The 26,222-nt window shown below is 39.3% G+C and overlaps 2 protein-coding genes across 2 annotated transcripts; one reads left to right on the top strand and one right to left on the bottom strand.

Annotated features, from left to right (window-relative positions):
• The first annotated feature begins 5,550 nt into the window (after nt 1-5,550).
• LOC129263027 (serine/threonine-protein phosphatase 1 regulatory subunit 10-like) lies at nt 5,551-14,026 on the top strand. The gene is made up of 4 exons (XM_054900965.2): nt 5,551-5,853; nt 8,902-9,096; nt 12,357-12,435; nt 12,849-14,026. Exons 1-4 carry the CDS (start codon nt 5,773-5,775, stop codon nt 13,154-13,156), a joined length of 663 nt encoding a protein of 220 aa, XP_054756940.2. The 5' UTR covers nt 5,551-5,772; the 3' UTR covers nt 13,157-14,026.
• Nucleotides 14,027-17,203: 3,177 nt separating this feature from the next.
• Nucleotides 17,204-26,222, bottom strand: LOC129263026 (uncharacterized). The gene is made up of 5 exons (XM_054900964.2): nt 25,849-26,222; nt 23,728-23,862; nt 20,881-21,118; nt 19,721-19,872; nt 17,204-18,195 (listed from the first exon to the last, which is right to left on the bottom strand). Exons 2-5 carry the CDS (start codon nt 23,835-23,837, stop codon nt 18,021-18,023), a joined length of 675 nt encoding a protein of 224 aa, XP_054756939.2. The 5' UTR covers nt 23,838-23,862; nt 25,849-26,222; the 3' UTR covers nt 17,204-18,020.

Here is a 26,222-nt window from a genome sequence, read left to right as displayed (position 1 = left end):
GATGATTGAAATAGCAATGCCCCTTTTTCGTGTCAGAATATAAAAAGATAAACCCGCGCTTCCTGCGGGGTTTCGCGATCGCATTATTTGCTTAATAGTTTGTTTATTATTGGGCATACTGTGCTAATTGACATGACCTATTACAGGTTGTCAGAACAGTTCAGCTCATGCTTTGAGCTCGCAAAATTTATATTTCATATTTTGGAGCTCGCTCACCAAATCAGTATATAATTGTGAGGAGCTGTGCTGAAGCTAGAGTAAGGGTATAGCCTACAGGTGTCTTCTTTTTCCTTGATGAATTGCCAGGTATTGCAGGCCCAGTAATAGGCCAGCAAAATTTGTCCTAGTGATGTCAAATTTCTGCTCTCCTCATGGTCCTGTAGACATTTCGAACGCGAGAGACATTAAACATGCATCATGGTTAGGCAACTTACTTCCCCCCTCCTTTCTCCCCAAGGGCGGAAATCTCTCCCCAAAGGTAGGCGGACCAGGGGCTGGAAAATCTGACAAGCAAAAAAAAAAAAAAAAAAAAAAAAGGTTATCACCCAAAATGTAAGGTCGTTTCGACCAAAATAAATTTCACAAGCAAAAAAAAAAGGTTATCACCCCAAAAGTAAGGTCATCTCGTCCAAAATAGATTTTTATTGCGATTTTGAATGATGCATTTCTTTCCATCATACAAGACCAAAAATAGTAGGACAGACATTTGATATTGTGTCCCCCTCCCTACTATTTTTAGTCCCCCTCCCTACTATTTTTAGTAGGACTCTGTAGGAGGGACGCGTCGGCCCCCCCCCCCCTGGAATTTCCGCCCATGTTTCTCCCCCCCTTCTATCCCTCCCTCCGGCAAGCATTTTTAACGGGTTGACACAACACTTGCTCTATTGCTCCGGCCGGGCTTTTTTTCCTCTTAAGATATCCCGGTAAGATATACAGGCTATAGGGTTCCAATATGGTTTTATGTTAGGTTAAGCCTTAATTAGGATAGGGTATAGTTTTAAATCCAATGTTGAATTTGGTCATTCGATTAATGAGTGAAATATACAGCGGAGCAATTGTCGCCAGAGAAAAGGTCATAGAACCCTTTGCACACAACCATCCGTTCTGAGATTAAGTCATAAATTTGTAACATTGTTTTCACCTATGTCCAGGGGCGGAAATATCTCCCAAAAGGTAGGGGGGACACAGGGCGGATCCAGCCTTCGCCAATGGGGGGGGGGGGGCGGAAATTAGTTTCAGCCATATTTTCCCCGATCCGCAGCTCGAAGATGATTTTTGTTTGTTTATTTGAAGGGGTAGTCCTCATTGGTCACTTCTTATAGCTTTATTCTTATAAATTAATATGTAATATCATAATCCTTATTTATATGATGCGAGCGCGAAGCGCGAGCTAATTTTTTTGGAAATTTTATGTATTTTTTTCCCTAAAATTTGTACATTCTGGGCAATGTTTGTTATCCTGTAAAAGATGTGTATGCAACTTAATAATTACTACGAACGCAAAGCGCGAGCAGAAATGAACTGATGGAAAAGATACCTGTTAAAGTAGCATTTAACAATCAAACAATGCGAGCGCGAAGCGCGAGCAAATTTTTTTTGACATTTTCACCTAAAGAATGGAAATTCTAAGCACTTTTTGTAACTCAAGCAGAATAGGTATATAAGTAAACAATTGATGCGAGCGCGGAGCGCGAGCAGAAAATTTCGAGATTTAGTCCTATAATATTTACTGAACGAGACACTCTATTCGTGTTTTGTAAATCATGAAAAGGATGAGTATTAATAATGCGAGCGCAAAGCGCGAGCAGAAAATTTTTATATACGTTTTGAACTGGTACCTGTTGGAAAGGTAACTGTTAAGGACAGCTTGCACTTAGCCATGAAGGCGTTACATTTTCAACGATCAAAAAATGCGAGCGCGAAGCGCGAGCTGAAAAATTTGAACTTTCTAAAGAAAGAATGTTTTGTAATCGTAAACAGGATAGCTATATAATTTAATAATTGATGCGAGCGCAAAGCGCGAGCAAAAAAAAATCGAGATTTAGACCTAAAAATGGGCCACTCTGTTCATGTTTTGTAAATCATGAAAAGGATGAGTAATATGGGGTCTTCCTACATTAATAATGCGAGCACAAAGCGCGAGCAGAAAATTTTTGATATTGTGATCTGAAACTGGATAATGATTTAAATAGGGAACAAGTTTAGTATCTGAATAGACATGCGCGCGCGTGTTTCATATTCAGACCTAGAATCTAGGCATTCTAAATACATCTTTAATCATGAAAATCATGAAACTTTGATATTCCGATCTGAAAAAAGAGTCAATTTCAGCTTTATATTTCAAGCACTTTGTAGAAATATTGTAAGGTGGATATGGATCGCACTTAAAAAAGAGCTGCTATTTTTATTATGATTACTCTGAGTTTTGTCGTCCTCACGACATTCAATCATATGAAAATGATGACTATCTTCCTATTCGTCTTGCTAAGCGAGATGAAACAAAACGGACAATTTGATTATTAAATTAATATCATATTTATTAATGCCTAATGAGGGCGCGAAATCTGATGATATTATGGCATAAAAACTGGACATTTCACTTTTGTAATTATGAATAGAATGCATAAGTTAATATATTTTTAGCCATTAATGCGAGCGCAAATCGCGAAATGAAATTTTTGATAAACTGTCATGAAAAGGGGATTTTAAGTAGTTTGTTGTATAGTAAATATTGAAACATATATAACTCGCCAATCAAAATGCGAGCGTGCAGCGCGCTAGCTGATACGTCTTAACAATCAGACCTGAAAAGGGACATTTTAAAAACTTTATGAAATACACGAAAATAATAGGTACCTGATAAATCAAAATTTGCGAGCGCGCAGCGCAAGCAGCAAATGTTAATATTCAGACCATAAAACTGACATTTTTACAGAGCACTTTTTAAAAATCAATTTGTAAATCACACAAAATAATGAAAGTTCGATTTCCGAGGTGAAATGTTTTATATATTGACTTTCTAATTTGACATTCGAGCTCCATATTGGACAAGATATGTAAATCACCTAACAGGCAATGCGAGCGCGAAGCGCGAGCGAAAATTTTATATGGTGGCACGAAAGATTTTTTTTTATTTTCCAAGTCTTCCCCTCATCTTATTTTATGCACTCGTCGTCCTTCTCTTCTTTTTCTCCTCTCTTTTTCCTCCTTTATTCCTTCTTTCTTTCCTTTTTTTTCTTTTTTTGCTCCGCCAAGGGGGGGGGGGGGGGGCGGGCCCCAAAATTTGCCTAGCAAAAAAAGAAGAAAAAAAAAAGGTTATCACCCAAAACTGGAGGAGAAGTTTCATGTTTCAAAATTTATTGATTTAAATCCACACATATTGGATCATTTTCAATTTTACAAAACAAACACTTAAGTGTACAATTACAGTGAAACACAAAGTTACAAACCCAATATATAACATATAAATAGAATATGGACCCATATTCTTTATATTTTGACCCATGTTTAAGGCCAGTATCTAAAAATTGGGGCAAGGGACCAATGTTTAAGGCCATTATCTAAAAATTGGGGGCAAATGTTAAGGGATTTTTCTAGCATAAAAACCATACCCCATGTTTAGGGATTTCTTCCAAAAAAGCGACCCATTCCAGCGGCACATCCCCGTATGCCTTATTTCGTATGAGTACCGCCCGCCCCCCCCCCCCCCCCCCCCCGGGAGAACCCTTCAATATCAGTGGTGGTCTTTAACTGACTGAAAACTAACCCCATACGAAATGCACGGAGAAAGAATGATTTCGAACTCATTATATTCCTATCTATTAAGAGGTCATGACGTCATAGATATATCTAAACTTTTGCAAGGGGGGGCACACAATAACATTGGCTGCCACCTTGAACTTCATATAAACTTACAAATCGAATAAAATATAAACAACTATATTTATGCACTTCGCCTTCTCTCTATCATAAACTACCAGGAAGAAAAAAAAAGATACACGGCGACAAACGATCGTGCCCATTGGTCCGCTCGTGACAGAACAATAGGCAGACAATTCTTCTTTCATTTTTATTTATTTTCATTTCATTTTTTTATTATTATCATTCTCGTTCTCCTTCTGGAAGCAAACATAATGTATACGATCGATATTACGTACCACCCTCCGCCCGGCTTCAAGAACAAACAATATTTCTGTATGCGATGTATATAATATGAATTCCCAGGCATTTAATAATGTCGTGCAGATCTGTGCCAGGCTTCGGTTGGTTCGGAGCGCCACGGCAATTGTTATGGTAATACCATAGACAGAGTGTGAAATGGCATTGATGATATAGCCTTACATCAAAACGTTTGAGGTTTGTGAGACTAGACATTCTAGATGGGTTTTCAAAAGAGAAAAATATGGGATGGGAATGGCCGGGGGGGGGGGGGTGGGTGGGTTGTAGAAGGAGGGACGTGATGAAGTGTAGCCTACACTCTTAAAACAACTCAATCAAATTGACTAGACCATATAATAGTCAGCGCAATAGGTGCAACTGATATGTCATAGTTATATTTCTGAATTATATTCTAGTCAGCAATAACTATGTTCTAGTAAAATACGACTATAGAAAATAGTCAAATGTGAATAAAATAACAGTTGCACCCAGCTGACCCTATTAACTGTAATTTTTGCCTGATTTGTTTTTAGAGTGAACACGAATACGATATTAAAATATGAAAATCGGGGAAACCATCTTAAAATTTCATTGTTTGCTCATTTTGTTTACTCAATTTATAGGCCTATATGGTTTTGCAGATTTTCTAGGGGGTGATGCGGTGGGGCTTACGTATTGCAACTTTTATGAGTTTGCAGGGGAGCTGCCTTAATTGCTTCCACATGGAAGGTAATTTAAATGATTGATTGATTGATTGATTGATTGAATTTATTCTTTTTCATTTAAAACTCAAACAAGTTGCCTCTAAGCGGTTAAGAGAAAGGAAATATGAAGTATAAAGGAAATAGAAATAGAAATACTTTGCACAACAAAATGTATCAAAACTAATATTACAATTTACAACTTTATCTCACCAGATCATGAATAAAGAAATACCATCAAATGGGCCCAATTACCTTCATTAAGTGTTCATTGGTGTGCTATTCTAGTCACCTGGTTTATTCAATTTCTTCATCCTGCTATGTAAGGCATGCTTACGTAATATCTTTCTTTGAAATCTGCCTATCATAATGAAAGAAATGAAAGGTCATTTGACCAAAATTGTCCATGAAGTAACTATACGAACGGGTCTATTTTGTTGAATCGTTTCCCAATATTTTCGTCCAGTAACTTCAAATACAGAAACGGATTTATACACTTTCATCTCTTTCGTAATGTATTGAGTTTTATTTTCAATTCCACATAAAATAAAGTCATCAATGAATTAACAACGAATCAAAAGTAATGAAATGTAGAACTGAGGTGATCAATTATAATCACAATTAATAGATCAAGGAAAACGTTTCTTTAATTCAATTGCCACGAACGACTTGAGAGACGAATAACGATTTTACTTGGAACCACTTCAGTGTTATTATGACGTATTCAGACAATATTTGCTAATTGTCGATTTTTCAATCCATGTTATATCGAGGAGTAGGTTCGCACGTAGATGAAACTCACCGGTCGTATTGCTTATGCGTATTACATTCACTCAGAGGAACATATAGGAACATATAAGGAATTATATACATTGCATTTCATTATAAGGTGTATATTTTATAATATAACACGATGGTAAAACCAAGTGTTTTTGCCATTGACCCAGCCCAGCAGAAAGCGGCAGAGAAGGCGAAGGAAGCTGGTCAAACTGAGGTAATATTTTTATATTTTCATATCTTACTTATCTCTATTTGTCTACAATAACATAACAAGACTCGTGTGTGGAAAAAACATTTTAGGCTTGTTGTTGTTTTTTTAAGTAGGACATGTATACCTAAATTGTATACGGAACTGCGGTTTTGATTAAATAGTGATATATCATGTATATGAAAAGGAAGGATGTAATCGCATACATATCGCATGTAAGTGCATACTGGATGTTTCGTTTATACAATTTCATCTAGACATGATTTATAAATCATACTTAACACTAACGCACAGATGAACGGGGGGGGGGGGGGGCTTGAGCCATGGACCCTCCCCCCCCCCCTTAAAAAAACAAAGAAAAACCAAAAATGTTAACTACCAAGGAAAAGGGAGGAAAAGAAAGAAAGAGGAAGGAAAACGGGATGAAATATGATATTGTTTTGTGATTATTATGCCAAAATATATCACATATCAAGAATTTGTTTTAAAAAGTTTAATTTTGGGCAGCTTTTGAGAAATTTTGCCCTATACGTCATGTCTGGCCCCTCCAAAAGTAAAAACAGGGCCTTCGGATACTTAATCTCCGAGGAAATGATCTTCATAATTTATTTTGTTGTTGTTGTTCATCCAATTTTACATTTATGTCTGCTTTTTATAACCATGTTAAATATTTTGTACCATAATGTAATCATTACACTATCACAGCTTGTTTTATGTAACTGTACTCTATACCGTTCTGTTACTGTATTAATAATCTGTAGTATACATATTATGATAGGTTGTGGAGTATCTTGCGTTCATGGCGGACCTAAATTGGTTTTAATTATTTTGTTTTGCATATTTGGGGTATTTTATGGGGGGTAGTCAGACTCTTGACGTAAACAAAATGACCCCTCTCCTTCTGCAAAAACAAGTTATTTAGAAAAAAAAACATATATCAAAAGATCGAAAAAGAGAGAAAAACAAAACCAATCTTGTAGCGATATAAGGCGTTTAGGAAAGGTCGCTCAGTATGATCAGATATGTGGCCGTAATTTTTTTTTTCATTTTTCTTTTTCAGTGGCGGAGAGACCCATGGTTGGTACAAGGAACAAATTACGCTATTTTGATTTTTTTTCTTTACAATAAATGGAATTTATTATCATTTTGAGCTATACTCGTCATTGAAAGGTTAAACGATGTACAATAGCCCAACTCGAAATTTTAGGCGTAGATACTGTATGCCAGGAAGGGGGGGGGGGCGGGCTCTCAATGTGACCTATATTTTGCAAACTATAAGAATACCCTTTAGTATCTTGTGTCTGTGCAGGCAAGAACCAGAAAGGGGAGGTGCATGTTAAGTTTATTTTTTGGAGGTAAAAATGCTCTTCTATTGTGAATGCCCTTTGTGGAGAGGGGGGGGGGGGGGCTCATCTATATTTTTAACATTCCTAGAGAAAAGGGAACTGCACCTGCTGTGCACCCTCCCTTATGAAGAGAGGATGAAATTCGATCCCTTTTGAAGTAAAGAGACTTTTCTTTTTATCTTTTCACCTGTCATTTATTTTAGATACAGAAAGAGAAAGTGACCGATTTTTAGTTTGTGTCTTCTTTTTCTTTTTACCATTTGCCTGTCATGTTTTATAGAGAGAAAGAATTAAAGACAAAAAATGAAAGATATCGAATTGATGACAGTTTTCTGTGCCACTACTGCCACCCTTTCCTTGTATATTATAAACCCGAATCGATTCACCCCTACTTGGAATTTCGAAATAACGATGGCCAAATAAGCAAAGTGAAGTTCAGTGCCCTGCAGGATGCGAATTCCCTTTTTCATACCTCACATGTGCGTATGTTGGCCGAGTGACGGATATCCGTGTCAACGCGGTGATGTATAGTCCGCTTACTGAAGGAAAGGAATTGAAAAGCAAAAAAAAAAAGGCGTTAAAAGTTACCACCATTTGTCGGAATTTTTTTTGACGAGCCCTTCGAGGAAAAAAAATCTGCTGCTGAGGTCTTGGTATAAGTGCCCCTCTCAGTCCCCGCCCCTCCCCCCCCCCCCCCTTCTCGATCCGGCACTGAGGCACACCGGATTTCTGTGATAATTATTGACGGGTAGTCGGATCCATCGGGCACCATGAATAATGAACCAGATTCGTCGGTTGTATCGGGAAAAATTTCTTTAAAAACAAAACTTGCGAGTGAGCGAACAGCAAGAGTTCCCTCCCATCTGTACGCCACTGCCAGCCAATTCTACTCAGTTTATTTAAAATATAAAAAAAACCCACCAATATCCTTGTAATTTATACTACCAGGCGACATTTCAATTGAAATTGAAATATATTGGTATTCTACTGAGAGAGAAAATGACGTCATTTAGGTGAGCCCCCCCCCCCCCCCCCTCTAACTCATTACCTAGTTCCGTCTCTGTGTAGTTGTACACCTACTTAAAAAAACGCCAAGTATTAGTAATTTACTCATCAGAGGGAGTGAATGATATGAACTGGATTGAGAGTGACTTGCACTTATTGTGAGTGAATGTCACCCTTTTTAAAGTGTAATATGTATGAAATGTTCACGTGTTCATTGTAAATTCACTCCATATTGAGTGATCCTTGTCGTAGTTACCACCAAGGGAGTGGAAAGCGAGTGAAATTTCACTCAATTAGATATTATAATATACAGTATTATGATTCAGTTTTAATTGAATTTACTCCAGTACCATTGTATGGGTGGCTTGAATTGGTAAATATATGGCAGAGTATTCGTCTTATTATTGGCATTGAATATATGGCCTCCGTCTTTTATGACAACGGATTTTTTTTTTCTACAGGTTCACTGTAAACTCGGTGTCCAAACTGACAAACTTAATTGGTGTCCCTAGATCGTAACAGACGGGGCTGCAGAACCGGGCAGGGGGCTCCCACTTCTTTTCAAAACCGTGTATACAAAAGCGTAAATTAATGACCATCTGATTTACATGGTCAGCCCCCCCCCCCCCTCACTTTCGAAACCCTTCCGCGCGGCCCCTATATAGATATAAACCAAATTATAAATATCCATATCGTTTTACAGGTACCAATCCCGACAGACAAGCTCGAAAATGAACTCGCCGTCCAGACGCGAGAGGGCGCTAGAGGAGGCTGCTGTAGTTCCCTGAAGCGATGGCAGAAGATCACCATGGGTGTGGTGACAGCACTGCTCCTTGTGGGATGCATCGGTTTCTTCACTCACAGGATGCTGGTCAGGGGAGGCTGGTGTGGCAATTCGGTAAGCAATTTTGTGTGTGGGGGAGGGGCTAGGGCGGGAGGGTGGGATGGGAAGGAGAGAGTGAGGGGGTGAGATGTAAGAGACCGAGGGGTGCTAGTCAGGGGAGGTTGGCGGCAATTCGGTAAGCACATCTGTGAGCGGGGTAGGCGGAGCTAGGGCGGGGTGGAGGGAGGGATGCGAAGAAGGAGAGAGTGAGGGGGTGAGATGTAGGAGACTGAGGGGGCGCTAGTCAAGGGAGGTTGGTGGCAATTCGGTAAGCACATCTGTGAGCGGAGGAGGCAGTGGCGTAGCTACGGGGGGGCCTGGGGGGGCACGTGCCCCCCCTGAGATTTGGTGTGCCCCCCCAGGTGCCCCCCCAGAAAAAAATGGCAGAGCAAAAAAAAATTAAAAAAGGGAGAAAGAAGAAAAGAAAAAAGGAAAAAAAAAAGGAAAAGAAGAAGAAAGACAGAAGAAAAAAAAAGAAGAAGAAAATAAGAGGAGAAAGACGAGTGAATTAAATAATGTAATTAAAAAACAAATCTTTTCATGTTACTATATAAAATTTTTGCTGGCGCTTCGCGCCAGAAGTGCCTGTTCGATGAGATTCATATCTTGCTCAATAGGCTGATATGGAGCAAGTTTTGAAGTCAATATGCAACACATATTTTAGCTCGGACATCAAGCTTTTATTATTTTTTTTTTCATTTACAAATAAGTGCTCTGTAAAATGTCCGTTTTATGGTCTACATATATCAGCATTTTAAGCTCAAGCTGCTTGGTCACATTGTTTGATTTGCGAAGTTCATATTGTCTACGTGTATTCCATAATGTTCCATTAAACAAATGTATTCAGAATGCCCAGATTCTAGGTCTAAATCTACAACATGCGCGATAGCCTGCATGTTCTTTATTTAAAATGTACATGTACTTAAATTATCCAGTTTCACATCAGAATATCAATAATTGTCTGCTCACGCTTCACGATCGCATTATTAATGATACCCCATTGACTATATCCTATTTATGATTTACAAAATGTGAATAGAGTGTCCCGCTTTTAGGTCTAAAATCTCAATTTCTTCCTCTCGCGCTTCGCGCTCGCATCAATTTTTTAGTTACATACCTATCCCATTTATTAATACAAAAAGTGCTTAGAATGATCATTTTTTAGGTCGGAATGTAAAAAAAAATTGCTCGCGCTTCGCGCTCGCATTATTGAAATATATACCGTCTTCGTGGGTAACTGTAAGCAGTTCTTAACAGGTCCCTTTTCGATAATGCTAGAACAGTTGATAACAATTTCTGTTCGCGCTTGGCGTTCGCAGTACCCATCTAGTTACATACGAATCTTGTTCAGGATCACACATAACATCGCCCAGAAAATTAGATTAAAAATACATGAAAGTAAAAAAAAAAAATCGCTCGCGCTTCGCGCTCGCACTTTTCATAAGGCTTATCAGATTATTTCATGTTTATGTCGTTTTATAAGAATAAAACTAAGAAGTGACTGATATAGGTGAAGATAATTTCGCGCCCCGTCCCCTATTGACGAAAGTCGGATCCGCCCTTGTGACACATACGCACACACCGGAAAAATGGTCGGTGCCCCCCCTGAAAAATCAAGGACCCCCCAGTGCCCCCCCGGGAAAAAAATCCTAGCTACGCCACTGGGAGGAGGGGGAGCTAGGGCGGGAGGGAGGAGAACTTAAGGAGAGAGTGAGGGTGTGAGATGTAGGAGACTGAGGGGGCGCTAGTCAAGGGAGGTTGGTGGCAATTCGGTAAGCACAGAGAGGGACCGGGAGGGGCAGAAATGGGGGAGGGATGGCCAAAGAAGAGAGAAAGGGGGAGAGGGGATCCGAGGGTGAGAGGGTGAGAGGGAGAGAGAGAGAGGAGAATAAAGGCCGTTCTCGTTACGCTTTCTAAAACTAGTTTACTGGAAACCGATTCAGGAAACCACTTTGGAATATCGCTTTGCTAGCGTTCCCACTTGATCACACGAAAGTGGTTTTCAAAATCACTTCACGTAAAGCGCTCTTGTTGCTATGGAAACGCTCTCAGTGGGGTGACACGTTTCGCGCGAAATTCGAAACCGCAGCATAGGCATTCTACACCTGTCGTGTGGAGTAGCGCGCTCAAAATGTGCGAAGATCGCTTCCCGAAGAACGGTTGTGTCCTCACTTACGCTAAAACCAGTTTAACAAGGCAAAGCGATCTTGAAAACTACATCGCGAGGTGGTTTTCCAAACTGGTTTGGAAGATCGCTTCCAAGACCGCTTCGACCGTTCTCACTACGCGTTAAACTAGTTTCCACTAAACTAGTTTCCAGTAAACTAGTTTCCAGTAAACTAGTTTTAGGAACGTAGTGAGAACAGCCTCAGTGAGGGGGAGGAAAGGGGGAGGGGGAGGCCGATCAGAGAGAGGGGGAGGAGGGATCCAGCGAGGGAGAGAGAGGGTGGGGAAAGGGAAGGAGCTAGCCGAGAGAAAAGGGAGAGGGGTCAAGAGTGAAGATGTTTCTTTACTCACTGATAGAATTATCAGTGACATGTCTGTGTGATATTTTTTGTTTCATTCCAACCAACTAACTTATTGTTCGATTGGACATTAACATATGTTAATAATTCCTTTTTGCCTACATAAATATTGTTGTTCTCTCTGTGAGAATATACATGCTTATGATCATATATATTACGTTTTACGATCCATTGTGATGGTATTATTGTGGAGCGTTGTGGCCCAATGGATTAGTCCCCGGACTTTGAAACAGAGGGTCGTGGGTTCGAATCCCAGCCATGGCGTGATTTCCTTCAGCAAGAAACTGATCCACAATGTGCTGCACTCAACCCAGGTGAGGTAAATTGGTACCGGTAGGAAGTAATTCCTTAAAAAGCTGTGTGCGCTATGAACGCCTAGCTTAGCCGGGTAATATAGGAGCGCCTTGAGCACCTAACAAGGTGGATATGTGCGCAATATAAATACCCTATATTATTATATTGACATCATTGTAACAAGAGCCCCTGTTTTTAATTCCATATTTGATAACATCATGATGTTTCAGTTTCGATTCGAACGAATAACACAAAGAGTAAATTTGAACAATTAATATTGCAGGCAGGCCAGCCCTACAGTATCATGAGAATGTCAATATATGTTATGTTAATCAACAACATGACCGCTTTCTTTTGTTCTACTTCTGTATTTGAAAGAATGATGTAGATTAAAATACCTACTTAATATTTCTATCTCTCTCTCTCTCTCTCTCTCTTCATTTATTTTAATTGTAGTATGGTGGAGGTCATCACCGTTGGGATAAGTTTCAGGCAGACCATGGCGATGAAATGCGACCACCTCCTCCAAGAAATGGTAAGAAGCTGACTGGGGTTATGCTGACTTCGAAATAGAGGGTTGTGGATTCGATACCCAGCCATGGCGTAGTTTTATTCGGCAAGAAATTAACCCACGTCGTGCTGTACTCAACCCAGGTGAAGTAAATGGGTTCCCGGTAGGAGTAATTTTTTGAAGCGCCTTATACATAAGCAGCTTGGGCTTAAAGACACGGTGAGAAAGCGCCAGTGAATATGCAACTAGATATTCGGCGCCTTACAAATGCTATAATAATATTATTATTTTACCATAGAAATATTATCAAGGCATTTATTTGCGCAAAGTAATTATTTTGATTGTCATGTAAGTAAGTAAATCTTCTATTTTGGGGTTTATAAAGCTGTATTATTCATGATCACAAACTTTCAATTCACTTTTACTTGCAATTGCAGGTAGTGGTGGCCCTGGGGGCAACAGCGAAGAACATCACCTCAACCGTGGTCCACCGGGACACTCAGGGGAGAATAACGACGACCACCATGGGCATCATGGTGGTAGCAGCGAAAACGAGGGGCATCATGGACCACCACACCACGGACACGGACCACACCATGGACCACCGGGACACTCTGGAGAGAATAACGATCGCCCTCATGGACATGGTGGAAGCAGCGAACACGGCGGACCAGACCATGGACCAAACCCTGGTCCAGACCACGGGCCTCGTGATGATGACCCCATGGAAGATGGCACAATGTGAGAGGGAGGGCGCCCTCATCGATAGCTTACCAAACACACACAACTCACCTTCAGGTCGCACATCATTCCACTTTAATAAATTACCAGTTGCTCCCTTAAACTATTTCAGTTCAAGGGGTATTTTATTTCTCATATGTCTAATGAACAATTCAAGAATACAATACAAAAACATAGAGAAAAAAATTGTACATAAAAATTGAAGTAAATTGGCAATAATTCTTTGATACATATACAAAATAAATAGATTTATTACACATGATGTAGAAAGCACGATAAATAAATCACTAAAAAAGAGGCAGAGCTTGTAGAAAATGTAATGCCTCTGAGAAAATAAATTTCTAAGTCATGTAGTCGAAATAAGATTGTATATATAAAATTGTTGACCAATATACATTACCTTTAAGAAAAGAAAGTAGAACTAAAAGCATAAGTTTTAATTTTTTGCCATTGCCAGTTGGTATGGTATGGCAGTACGCAGGAGGGAGGCAGGGGGTAGTTGCCCCCCCCCCCCCCGAAATATTGATAACCCTCATTTTTATTTAAAAAACGCAAAATCAACCAAAAGTGTGTCGCGATATCCTTCAGTTTCTTTTCAGAAAATGCAAAGCACCCCTGACAAGCTCGGTTGCTTTGCTCCATCGCTGTCCTGTTTTATAAAAAAAAAATTGTATGCGTCTTTTTTCTCGCACTATTCTATTTTCTATAAATTTAGCTCTAGTATCCGTCGCATATTCCTTAACTCAACGTAATCATCATTTAGAAATATTTGATCGTGCCTTCAACCATGTTCTCTCATTTGGCTGAAAGTGAGGAGATTATTCTTCATAAAGTTTTTGCGTTATCATTAAAAAGAAAAAAAAATCAACTTTAATTCTTTTGTGAAGCAGTTTCTTCAATGTTGTCTGTATTTTGATGTTCGTGGACATACTGACTATACATTGCAAAAACGTCAGTGTTAATTTAACACCAGCTTGGTACCTATATCGATCCACACCACTGATCTCTCCAGCATGTCCAGGGAAGCGTTTAAACGACACCAGTTAAGAATTAAACCGATAATGGTTTAACACTAATTGGTGTTACTTAAAGGGGAATCCAGCCTTGGTCACAACATGTTGTGTTTGGAAGGAGAAAAAAAATAAAACAGAATAGTGAAAGTTTGAAAGAAATCCGACAAGAAGAAAGTTATGGCTGTTTTAAAATTGAGATCTCTAAGACTATTACCCTTTTCATAAACCCAATAAAACCCAATTATGCGGCTAATAGCAGCATAATTTGGTCGTAAAATCAGAAGAGGACAAGAGTTATCCGCATTATTCTGATGCTGCTATTATCCGCATAATAGCGGCATCGTGACAAGATTTTGAGTTTATGAACGTATTTCCAAATAATGCGGATAATTGCCATGGTGCGGTCACAAGGTCACCCTTTTCCAACACAACCGCATCGGAGGGGGCGTGTCCAGTTGTCATGACGATTATCCACCTTTTTCAGGACGGGCGCTCGTAAAAATAATGCGGATAATTTTCGGAGTTTGTGAACGCATTTTTTATTGAATTATCCGCATTACTCTTAGGCGGCTAATTGGAGGATAGGTTTTATTGGGTTTACGAAAGGGGTATATGTAGATTTCAATTTGGCAACTGGGTAAGTAAATTATGACAAGGGGCAAGGACAACGCCATACGCCATGTACTTTATTATCAGTGATTTGTGGTTTTCTCCTAAGTACCTATTCACCTGCAGGGCTGTAATCTAATTATAGCCCAGGTAGCCATTGTTTTATGTCCTCATAAAAGAAAAATGTAATTTGAAGTAAAACATTTGAAAAAAATGTAATTTTAGTCATTATATGTATTTGAGTACATGGAAGAGTAGCCCTTGCCTTACATCACTATGACATCACATTTGTTGCCAATTTGAAATCTCTGTAGGTACAGTGATTACCAATATTCACAACTTTTAAAATTTCATAACTTTCTTATTGTTTTTCCGATATCTTTCAAATATTCACTTATCAACTTGTCTGATTATCCTTTTTCCTCTAAAAGCAAGTTTTTTGGGGGTTGGATTCTCCTTTAAATGCTACATTGGTGTAAGCCTAACGCTAACCAGATATTGTTTCAACACCTCTCTGATGTGGACTGAAAAGACAGATATAGATACAATGCTGTAGATACCAGGCTGTTGTTAAATTAACACCGGTGTTTAGACCTGGTTGGCTAGACTGTAGAATGGGCCAATAAGGCAAGCAAACGAATGAGGTCATGAATGTTGGAAGAAAACCTCGCCCCAGATACAATTTCATTCCCCTTTTTCTTTCTATATATACCTGGGGCCCGTTGCAGAAAGAGTTGCAATCAACCCCCCCCCCCCCCATGAAGCACCCGTATTCGCGACTTGCGCTTGATGTTTTGACTTCCGTTTAAACGCAACTCTTTTTGCAACAGGCCCCTGAACGGATAGGAGAAAGAAGTCATGAAATGGGGGGGGGGGGTAATACCTTTTCTAAGGGTACTTTAGAAGAGGGAATATTACTTACATAAACATGATAAAATTGTAATGATTGTTGAAAGGGAGAGAGAGAGGGGGGAGAAGGGGGAAAGAAGGAAGAAGTGAGGAAGAGGTGGTTTGTTAGGAGAGAGAAATGCTGTTTGCAGTGAAAAAATAATAATAATAGGCATTTATATAGCGCCATCTATCTAGAAATATTCTATTCCGAGGCGCGTTGTTATTATTATTATTAAAAACACAGTAAGAGAGATTGAGAGAGGGGGAGGGAGATGGAGAGAGGGAGGGGGCGAAGGAGAGAAAAATCAGGGGAAGGCAAGATGGGCATTGCCATAACAACGTTGACAATATACTCCTTTACAAAAAAACGTATAAAAGGGGTTGCTCTCCAAGATCGGGCGATGTACTCGCGTACAGTGAAAAGAAGTATCTAAAAGGCAAAAATCAATAACCAAATAAAAGGGTGCCTATTGCACCCTTTTAAAATCATTTATTATATACCTTTAACCACTGTCATGAAAATTAAATAATTGAGCATTATTTATGGTGAGAAATACATGACAAACTTCTTTTTCAGGGTAATCAGGGCACCGTTTTACAAAGAGTAGCGATTGATCCAATCAACCACAACTATATGGAAAGCCAGCAACATCTAACATACATGTTTGTTCAAAATATTTTCTAGATGTGATGTATATTATATATTCACCATTTCTTGACAATTCAGTATGCTTCTCTTTGTTTAAAAAGGACATTGTGCAAATTTCCTAAACATAAAAATATGTTATTGATGGATTTCCGTACACTTGAGGTTGATCGAATCAATCGTATATAACTCTTTGTAAGACGGGGCCCTGATGTAATCGGAGGATAGGGTCCGCTTTGAAATTTCACGAGCATGGTAGCCACCTTGTAACGGCAGTGCCCCTCCCCATGCAGCCCCGGAAGGAAATGGAAGACCAGCGTGGCCAGTGAAAAAAATCCAATTATGCCAGAGGAGCAGCGAAATTATGCTAAATCGCGAAAAATTATGCCAAACCGTTTTGGTCCCTAGGATTTTCCACAGGGGGGGTCTTCAATCACAAATAAAGGATTTCGTACCAGAAAAAAAATTGACAAGCAAAAAAAAAAGGTCTTCAATCTTCAAATAGATCAAAATTATGCTAAATATGCTATTATTATGCCACATTCTTTGCTTAAAAAAGTATAATTATGCCCCAAATTATGCTGAAAGGGTCGAAATTATGCCAGAAAAAAAGTATAATTATGCCAGAATTATGCCAGGCATAATGAATTATGCTGAAAGGGTCGAAATTATGCCAGAAAGCATAATTTTGCCAGTTCTGGCAACGTTGTGGAAGACCCACTATGAAGGAGTTGGGGAGATAGGGGAGAGGGAGAGAAATGGGTGGTTGATGAGTGCCGGTGGCGTTAGCACAGTGTCCTATTTCAGAAGCTTATACCTTCAATAATTCATAATCGGCGATTAATATATATTTACGTGACACAGAACAAAGAGAGACTTCATACACGAGCTCTTGATATGGGCGGCAAGAACGATCTTTATTTTTTGATATGTAAACGTACAAAATTTAATAGGCCTATGTGTCATAATGACCTGTATTAAAATTCGGTCTGTCTTAATGATGAACAAAGTGCAAATATTGCGAAAGGAGACTGAACATTAATGGTGCATCCTTCGTTACTTTCGCCGTCATGCTTGTCAAACCAGCTTGAGGATTGCCACAGTGAAAAGATTCGTTCGAGTATTTTTTTAGATGATCCTCTAGGCCTTCCATTGTCCATTACACCCGCACCAATCACATGCCTAACATCAGTCTGGACCAAACTGCAAACAAATCCCAAACAATCATAAAAACTTACACTTAAAAAAAAAAACCGTGGTCTTAAAACTGACATCAGTCGGTTTCTTCAAAGAATCATGCCCATATATTAAGCCCTCGGATTTGATCATATTATTTAACACTTAAGAGTACTAAAATATAAAAAAGTGGCATGATAATAGCATCAACGGGTGTCGAACTAACACCACGAATTGAACACCTGTTGGGAATTACTGTGTTGGTCCAAGCAAATCAGCACTTCAGATGATAAGAGACCGATGGTTGAAAGGCTTGATGTTTTCCCATTTGGTGATACTATGCAAACTATACAAATTTCAGTAAGCAATAATCAGATCCAGTACGAATAAACGGACACGAATTATCCCTCCCTTATAAAATATTCTAAAATATTACAAAATAACTTGATTCGCATCTTCGAATACAACATTGCACGGAAATCATTTAGGTGTTCCTTAGGGAACGTCACTGTCCCCGGTCTTATTCAACGCCTTTAGACCACTGGCTGTGATGCGTCCTCCGCCTTGTTCTTTGCTGCTTCAGCCTCGGCTTCCTTCATGAGATCGTTCTTGATGAATGCCGCCTCCATGGTTGAGTGGATCGTCTGTAGCGCCCCCACCGTTGATGGGAGGAGGGCAATGGCCTCGGCGGTGTTCTGTTTCAGGTACCTGTAAAAAAAATAATGGACAGGGTTTGATTAGATTTGGTTTCCACATTAAAGTATCAATAGTATACACAAGTTTTTTCAACATATAATATAACAATAAGCAGACAAGATAATGATTAACATTGTACAAACATAACATTATACAAATCAAGATATATTTACACCTGAAAATTACTTTTTAAATTATTGAAACATGAATATGAGCATAAAAATATATATAACGACATAATACATTTGAAAAGTGGGAGACCGCCATCTTAAGCTTGGATCTTGAAATTGGGGGAGGCCTCTAAAGGAAATGGAAAAGAAAGATTTAGGATGAGAAGGGAGAGGACGTTGCTTTGGGGCGGCGATTAGAGCTCTTGTCAAGAAGGTCCGTCCCACTTCGTAATGACACTCACACCCATAAAACTGACTCTAGGGCCCCGTCTTACAAAGCGTTGCGATTGATCCGATCAACTACATCAGATTCTATGGAAAGCCAGCAACGTCCTTATCTAAAATGCATGTTTGTTCGAAATTTTTTCGATACGTAAGTGATGTATATTCATCTATTTCATGGTTTTCCTGAAATTTAAGGTAGATTCTTTTAGTTTACAAAGGACATCGTCAACATTTCCTGTGGGAAAAAAATGACATTGATGGATTTCAATATGGTTGATCGGATCAATAATAACTCTTTGCAAGACGGGTCCTGTCCGACCAGGGTTGGTGATTAATTGTAAGCTTGATTTTTACGATTAATTGTACATTGTAGTCAATGCAATCAATCGTGAAAATGTTTTACGATGATTGATAATTGAGCTTTGTATTACAGGCCCCATCCACTGGTTTATTTCAAATTCATCCAATGCCAATTCGTCATGATGCAAACTCGCCTACTATCAATTGATCTACCACTATTTACATGGTCTAATAACCAATTATTCCACTCACCATGTCGTTTAATAACCAGTTGGTCCAATAGCCATTTGGTCTAATTGGACTTAGTGTTAATTGTGCAAAATGAGTGATAATGAAATGGATATCAGACCAACTTGTCATGAGACGAATTGGTCATAGACGAACTGGTGATTAGACAAAGTGATGATTGGACCAAATGGGTAATGGACCGAATGGTTGTCGGACGAAACATTAATGGACGGAATTGCACTAGACCAAATGATAGTAGAACATGTGGTGAGTGGACGAGTTGGCAATTGACGAATCGGATGTTTGTTGTAAATGCACAAGGTAGAATAGGCAACATAAATATATACATATTCTATTTTCGGGTGCTACTTTTTTTACAGCGTTATACTGCCTAATTTTGCAAATTGGATAAGCTTTAACATGGAAATAAATTGGGATTTTCAGGGCTCCTGTTTTAGTTTCCACGGTTCTTTTGAGCATTTTGGGGGTTGGCAGTAGACGAACTGGCAATTTACCGATCCACTACGTTATTTTCAAAGACTTTATACCACCAGTCAGTTTGTAATCGGCTTCGCTGATGTAAATGTAGCATAATTTAAGTCTCTATAACTTACTTCTCAACGAAATCTTTCCTAACTGGCAGGGTCTTGCAGGCGAGTCGGGCCGCGGTTCTGATAGGCAGAGCGTTGTGAGGGGCGAGGGAATCATCGTAGGCCTTCCTTGCAAGCTGTGACATCTTAGTGTCGTCTTGGGCTTCTCCCATTCTCTGTAAATAATAATAATAACAATGATGATAGTAATAGTACTAGTACTACTACTACTACTACTACTACTACTACTACTACTACTACTATTACAACTACTACTACTACTACTACTATTACTACTACTAATACTACTACTACTACTACTACTACTACTACTACTACTACTACTAATACTACTACCACTACTACTACTACTACTACTACTACTAATACTACTACCACTACTACTACTACTACTACTACTACTACTACTACTACTACTACTACAACAACTACTACTACTACTACTAACTACTACTACTACTACTACTACGAGTACTACTACTATTACTAATACTAGTAGTACTACCATTACTACTACTACTACTACTAACAATAATAATCATACTGATAATAATATTAATAATAATGATAATAATAATTATAACAATAATAAAGATAATGATAATGATGATAATAATAATATGATTAAAGTGTTACGTTAAAACCTGAAAACCTTAATAAGGACAGACCACATTGCGATCGGCTGACCCTTTATTATGATGTGATTTTCTGTAAAGTAACAGGCGATATGCCACAATGAACAGTATATTTGCAGTGTGAATACCTTTTTTTTGGGGGGGGGGTGGGGGTGAGAGTAAATATATAGTCAGTAGGCATAGACCCTGATTGAAACTTTGATCAACAAATGTTCTTCACACAAAGACTATAGCACAATCATACAAAACTTGAGCGAGAGGGCCTTCAGTAGACCTACACAGGGCATTATAAGCTGCACAGTCAGACCTGAAGGGTTTTCACACCAGACCATAAGTAGTCTGCTGTGCAAACCCTTCACTCGAGTCAAGGGTCTGAATGTGCAGCCTTCTCAATCTCATGCCTTGTGTACTGAAGGCCCTCTCGCTCAGCAGTTTTGTATCTGCTAGTCTTTGCGTGCATGGAGACACACTTGTTGATCAAAGTTTCAATCAGGGTCTGTGCTTGCAGACTAGTAAATGTCTATATACCTTCATGATCAAGATGAAGAAGGCGACATCCCAGTGCATCTCCAGGAGGACCTTCGACGCCGCAGTGGCCCCGCCCTTGGTCTTCTTCTTGATCCCCTGAGCCTTCTCGTGATCGAGCGCCTTGACGACCGCGGTGTAGACGGACCCATCCTCCTTGGTGAGGTTGTTGACTGCCTTGATCCGTGATCGCATGTCCTTGGAAGCGAAGTAGAAGACCTGGCCCATGTTGTCGTACAACCTTCGAAGATAACGAAATAATTTTAATGATTATAAGTATATCCAGTGTAGCTACTTAAGCTCTAATGAACGGTTCCCCCAGCGGGTCCTGCATTTTTAACCATTTTCCATTCTATAAGTCGGGCGCCTGACAACTGAAGGCAGAAGGTGCCATTTTCTTAGGGTGGGGATCGAACCCACGACCTACCGTTCATGAGGTGGGCGCTCTACCTCTAGACGGTGAGGGTTTTGATGTAAATTACTGGGTCCCGTAACACAAAGGTTAGCGATTAATCGCTGAATAAGATGGCCTATCAAGAGCATTGTTGCATGCGCATTTTGCTCAGTAGACTGACTAGGAACCAATCAGATTTGTTGTTTTAAAGTAGAGATTATTTAATGACATTTGTGGAACGGGGCCCCGAACGTTGATTTATTCAACTTTGCATTTTGTTTCAATTTTTTAGCCATGGTTCCTCGTAGATCAGTGCCCCGTCTTACAAAGAGTTACGATTGATCTGATCAATCTCACGTATATGGAAATCCATTAATGTCATATTTTTTTCCTTTTGAAAAGTTGCCCAATGTCCTTTGAAAAAAAAAAAAAAGCATACTGGATTGTCCAGAAAACAGTGAATGTATGAATATACATCATTTCTAGGAAATATTTTGAACAAACATGTATTTTAGATGTTGAGTTTGCTGGCTTTCCATAGTTGTGGTTGATTGGATCAATCGCAACTCTTTGTTGGACGGGACCTAGAATGGATCGGCAAGAGAGGACGTACCCCACCCATGCAAGCGAAATGTAGATGACCCCTTAGGAGATGGTCTGCAAGTACAGACCTTTGGTTTTCGTAATTCGAATAGTGCATTATGCAGAGTCTGAAGTAGTGAGACTAAATTCCCTTTGTAGTGTGACTGCCTTAGAAAGAGAGTTTGAAATCTTGTCTTTACTCTAGACATGGTACTTATTGGTAAAGGTGTCAAATATGAGTATGTGCCTTGCAGACTAGTTGGAGACTGAGCTCGCATATGGATTGGTTCTATCATGTCTATGGAAATAACAACAATAATGATAATATAGGATTTGTATAGCGTACGTATCCACCTTGCTAGGAGCTTAAAGCGCTCCTATATTACCCCGGCTAAGCTAGTCTACCGATTCCGGTGCGCACAGCTTTTTGAGGAATAACTTCCTGCCAGTACCCATTTACCCCACCTGGGTCGAGTGCAGCACAGTGTGGATAAATTTCTTGCTGAAAGAAAACACGCCATGGCTAGGATTCGAACCCACGCCCCTCTGTATGAAAGGCGAGAGTCAGAACCACTAGACCACGACGCACCCACATGTGATAAAGCGAAATTCTTTATTCTGCGACGAGTAAACAAACGACAAAAACCTTTGCAGATATGAAAGAAGGTGAGAGGTTTGATGAAAAAATTATCTGATTATTGAACTTTGCATTTCATTATCATGATTAAATAATGGGTCGGATAGGTCCCAAACCATGTAGTCTGAAGGCTCAGACCCTGATTGAAACTTTTATCATCAAGTGGGTCTTCACACAAGACTAGCAGAAATAAATCTATAGAAGATATAGGTCCACTGTAAAAAACTGTGGTGTTAAAACTGACACCAGTTGGTGTTAATAGAGGACCACACCCTGAGGTGTTAAAATTACACCCTAGAGATTGAACATAACACCAAAGAGTGTAAATGTAACAACCGAAAGTGAACTGATGTGGTCCTCTATGTACACCGTTTATCACCACAGTTTTTACTGTGTCCCAATATTTGTTATTTAATGGATTTTAGTATTATTAAATGCCCCTGTTTTATCACTATTTTCGTTCATTTCTGACAAATATAATTTTTGTAATATGTAAAAAAAAATAGAATAATTGCTTATTACTTTGGTTCCTTAAACTGATTGTGCATTTCTCTATAGTTGAACCCTCACCATCAATGATTACGTCGAGTTGATATTTTACGTTTCTGGAGGAGTTTCTCGTTATTTCGAATTAGCATTTATTTATTTATTACGCATTTTAAAACAAATAACAATTACCGAAATTATCATGATTACTTTGCGTTGGCTTCAATATGGAGGGGTAGGCTCCGCGATTTACGGAGCGTTCAAGAACAAAGAAAATGTATTGTCAAATGCCCTACATGACAAAGAACATTCAAGAAGTCTTTGTCGAAAATTGGTGAATCAAAACAGCTGTTTCGTCCTTGACTCTGGACAAACGACATAATTGCAACTTCTCGTCAGCTCCGAAGCTTCGGATGAAACTGCTGTTCCGGATTACCAGTTTTCGACAAAAACATCCAAACTGTTCCTTGTCATTTGACGGGCATTTTCAATACATTTTCTCTAGTCTTGAATACTCCATACATCACGGATCGAGAAGATGATGATGATGATGCACAGCATTTGTATAGCGCCATATATCTGTCAAAGACATTCAAAGGCGCATTGGAGGAGCCAGCCAATCTGGGTCGCCAAGAAGGGCGCGCACACAGAACTGTGAACTGAGAACTGAACTGAACTGAACAGAATTGAGAACTTCCTATTTTATGTCGGGGGGGGGGGGGCTACATTTTGAGATGCATGTATACGTCACCTTGCTATCTCGTCATAGCCCTTCAGGAAGGGTACAAAGTCGACGTCATTGCCTGATTTGGCAGCGGTGAAGGTATCCTTCACAACGGCAACATCCATCTTGGCTGTCATCTTGACACGGTCTTGAATGAAAGTTCTGAAATGGAAATGATAGGGAAAGGGTAATAGATAGATGAGGGGTGAACTTGCATTAAATTGCAATTTGACTGTCATTTTATTTCGTGAAAAAAATGTGGGGGCCGACGCCCCTCCCACTGCAACCCCCCCCCCCCCCCCCCCGTTTCGCGACCCCTGGGTAGCGTATCATTAGTTGAACTCGTTATTCATTTTTTTTTTCATTTTTCATTTTTTAAGGAACACGACACTCTTCCTTATCACATCACATCCTCCTCCGACTCATCCGTGAATCCCTCTTTCCCTCTCTCCCCCTCACACATACTCTCTCTCTCGCTCTCAACACCCCCCCCCCCCCCCCGACCCTCATCTATAGATCTCTACTCTTTCATTGGCAAATCTAGGGTTGGCAAGTATGTATGTCCTTTTCGACAAAGCTAATTTTGAATAAGTTATTATAAGGCATATACCATGGACCTATTACGAAATAGGTCCATGCATATACACTGCAAAAACTCCGGTGTTGCTTTAACACCACCCCGGAAACTATTATGTCCACACCAGAGAAGCATTGAAACAACACTGTTTTGATACTAATTAGTATTGTATAAACACCTATCTGGTGTTAGACCAAAACGAAACTGGTGTTGTTTAACCCTTCTCTGGTATGGACATATATATGTAGATTCCGGGCCGGTGTTAAATCAACACCAGAGTTTTAGCAGTATAGGCATATACACTTAGTGTTTTTAAGTTTAATAGAAAAGTGCGTTACTTCTTGCTGTTGATCGACTATGCATATCCTTCCTGTATTTATTTTAGTGTATAGGCCTATATTGTGGTACGGTCATAACGGGTGTATGCACAGGATCCCGTTTCACAAAGGCATGTTATAATAACAAATGCTCCATTTCTATAACAAATTAACTATCAGCCAATCAGATTGAATTATTTCCGTAGCTTTTAACTGTTATCGCAAAATTGTTATTATAACAAGTTTCCTGAAACGGGCTCCAGGAGTGCAAAGGTTAAGATGATCGATTATCTATCAAGTAACTTAATAACGGGATCCCGAATGGCATTTTCTAAGGCTTTAATGGAATATCATCAATCATTCAAACCATATTGTGGAGAAAAACGAACCAGTACCAGCATCTAAGCGGATATTCTGGAAGGAGGGGGTACATGTGAATCCCTTCACTCTGATATGCAGTGATTTCAAGCATGCTAAAAGTGATAACAATTTTATTTTATTATTCTTAACCTGTTTTGAAAACTAGGGTTTTCGATTAACAGTTAGTTGTTCTTCCTTTGAAATAACTACAATTGAAAGGTACATAGCAATAGATTCAAGCTAGTAAACTTGAAAATTAAAAAAATATAAATAAGTTATTCAGAATCATGAAAACGAAGAGTTGACAAATAAGAAAGCTAACAATAAACATAGAATTGCAATTGCGTACCCGAGGAAAGACAGAGGATCCGAAAAAGACCCAATAACAATAGGAAGTCATTATGATGCTTCTACTACTATTACTACTATTACTACTACTACTACTACTACTACTACTACTACTTCTTCTACTACTACTACTACTACTACTACTACTACTACTACTTCTTCTACTACTGCTCCTGCTGCTACTACTGCTACTACTACTACTACTTCTACTACTTCTACATCTACTACTTCTACTACTACTACTACTACTACTACTTCTACTACTACTACTACTACTACTGCTGCTGCTGTTGCTGCTCCTACTACTACTATTACGACTGATGTTACTACTGCTATTTATGTTGCACGATGGAGGTAAAAAAAAACGGAGTTATTCTCAATTCTGACCAATTTCAAACCAGAAAAAGAGATGGGACGGGGGATGGGGGATAAAAACATATAAGGAGAACGATAGCAATAATACAGTATGTGGTTTTAACATGCATGTCTAGCATGATAAATGTCAAAATAAAATCAAAATGAATAAGAATCAGAAAAAAAATGTACCTTAAATTCTCGATGAAATTAACCAAAGATTTGACCACAATCGTCTTCCAGGGAGCACGCCTATAACACACCCAGACCTATCCACTGCACACCGCCAAATGCAAGGTACCTTGAAGCTTCCAGGGCGTAGGTGGTCCCTCAACCAAGATTCAGTCACACCCCTCAAACTGGATCCACACCGATCAACTCTACCACGTTATTACCAATGACAGACTATCGGTCGGGTTGGAGTCAGAGGGAGAGGTGGGACTGGTCAGGGTACACTTCTAAGGGTTGATATTATTTACCAGACACCAATCACGGCAATGATAAGATAACTCCTATCTGACTGTGAGGAGATCAGGGGTTCATTAATTGATTATAGTGACGTACTC

This window comes from Lytechinus pictus, chromosome 6 (genome assembly GCF_037042905.1).
Source record: "Lytechinus pictus isolate F3 Inbred chromosome 6, Lp3.0, whole genome shotgun sequence".
In the NCBI taxonomy this organism is placed as follows: domain Eukaryota; kingdom Metazoa; phylum Echinodermata; class Echinoidea; order Temnopleuroida; family Toxopneustidae; genus Lytechinus; species Lytechinus pictus.
The sequence above is the reverse complement of the archived record's forward strand: the minus strand, read 5'-3'. Positions and strand labels throughout refer to the sequence as shown.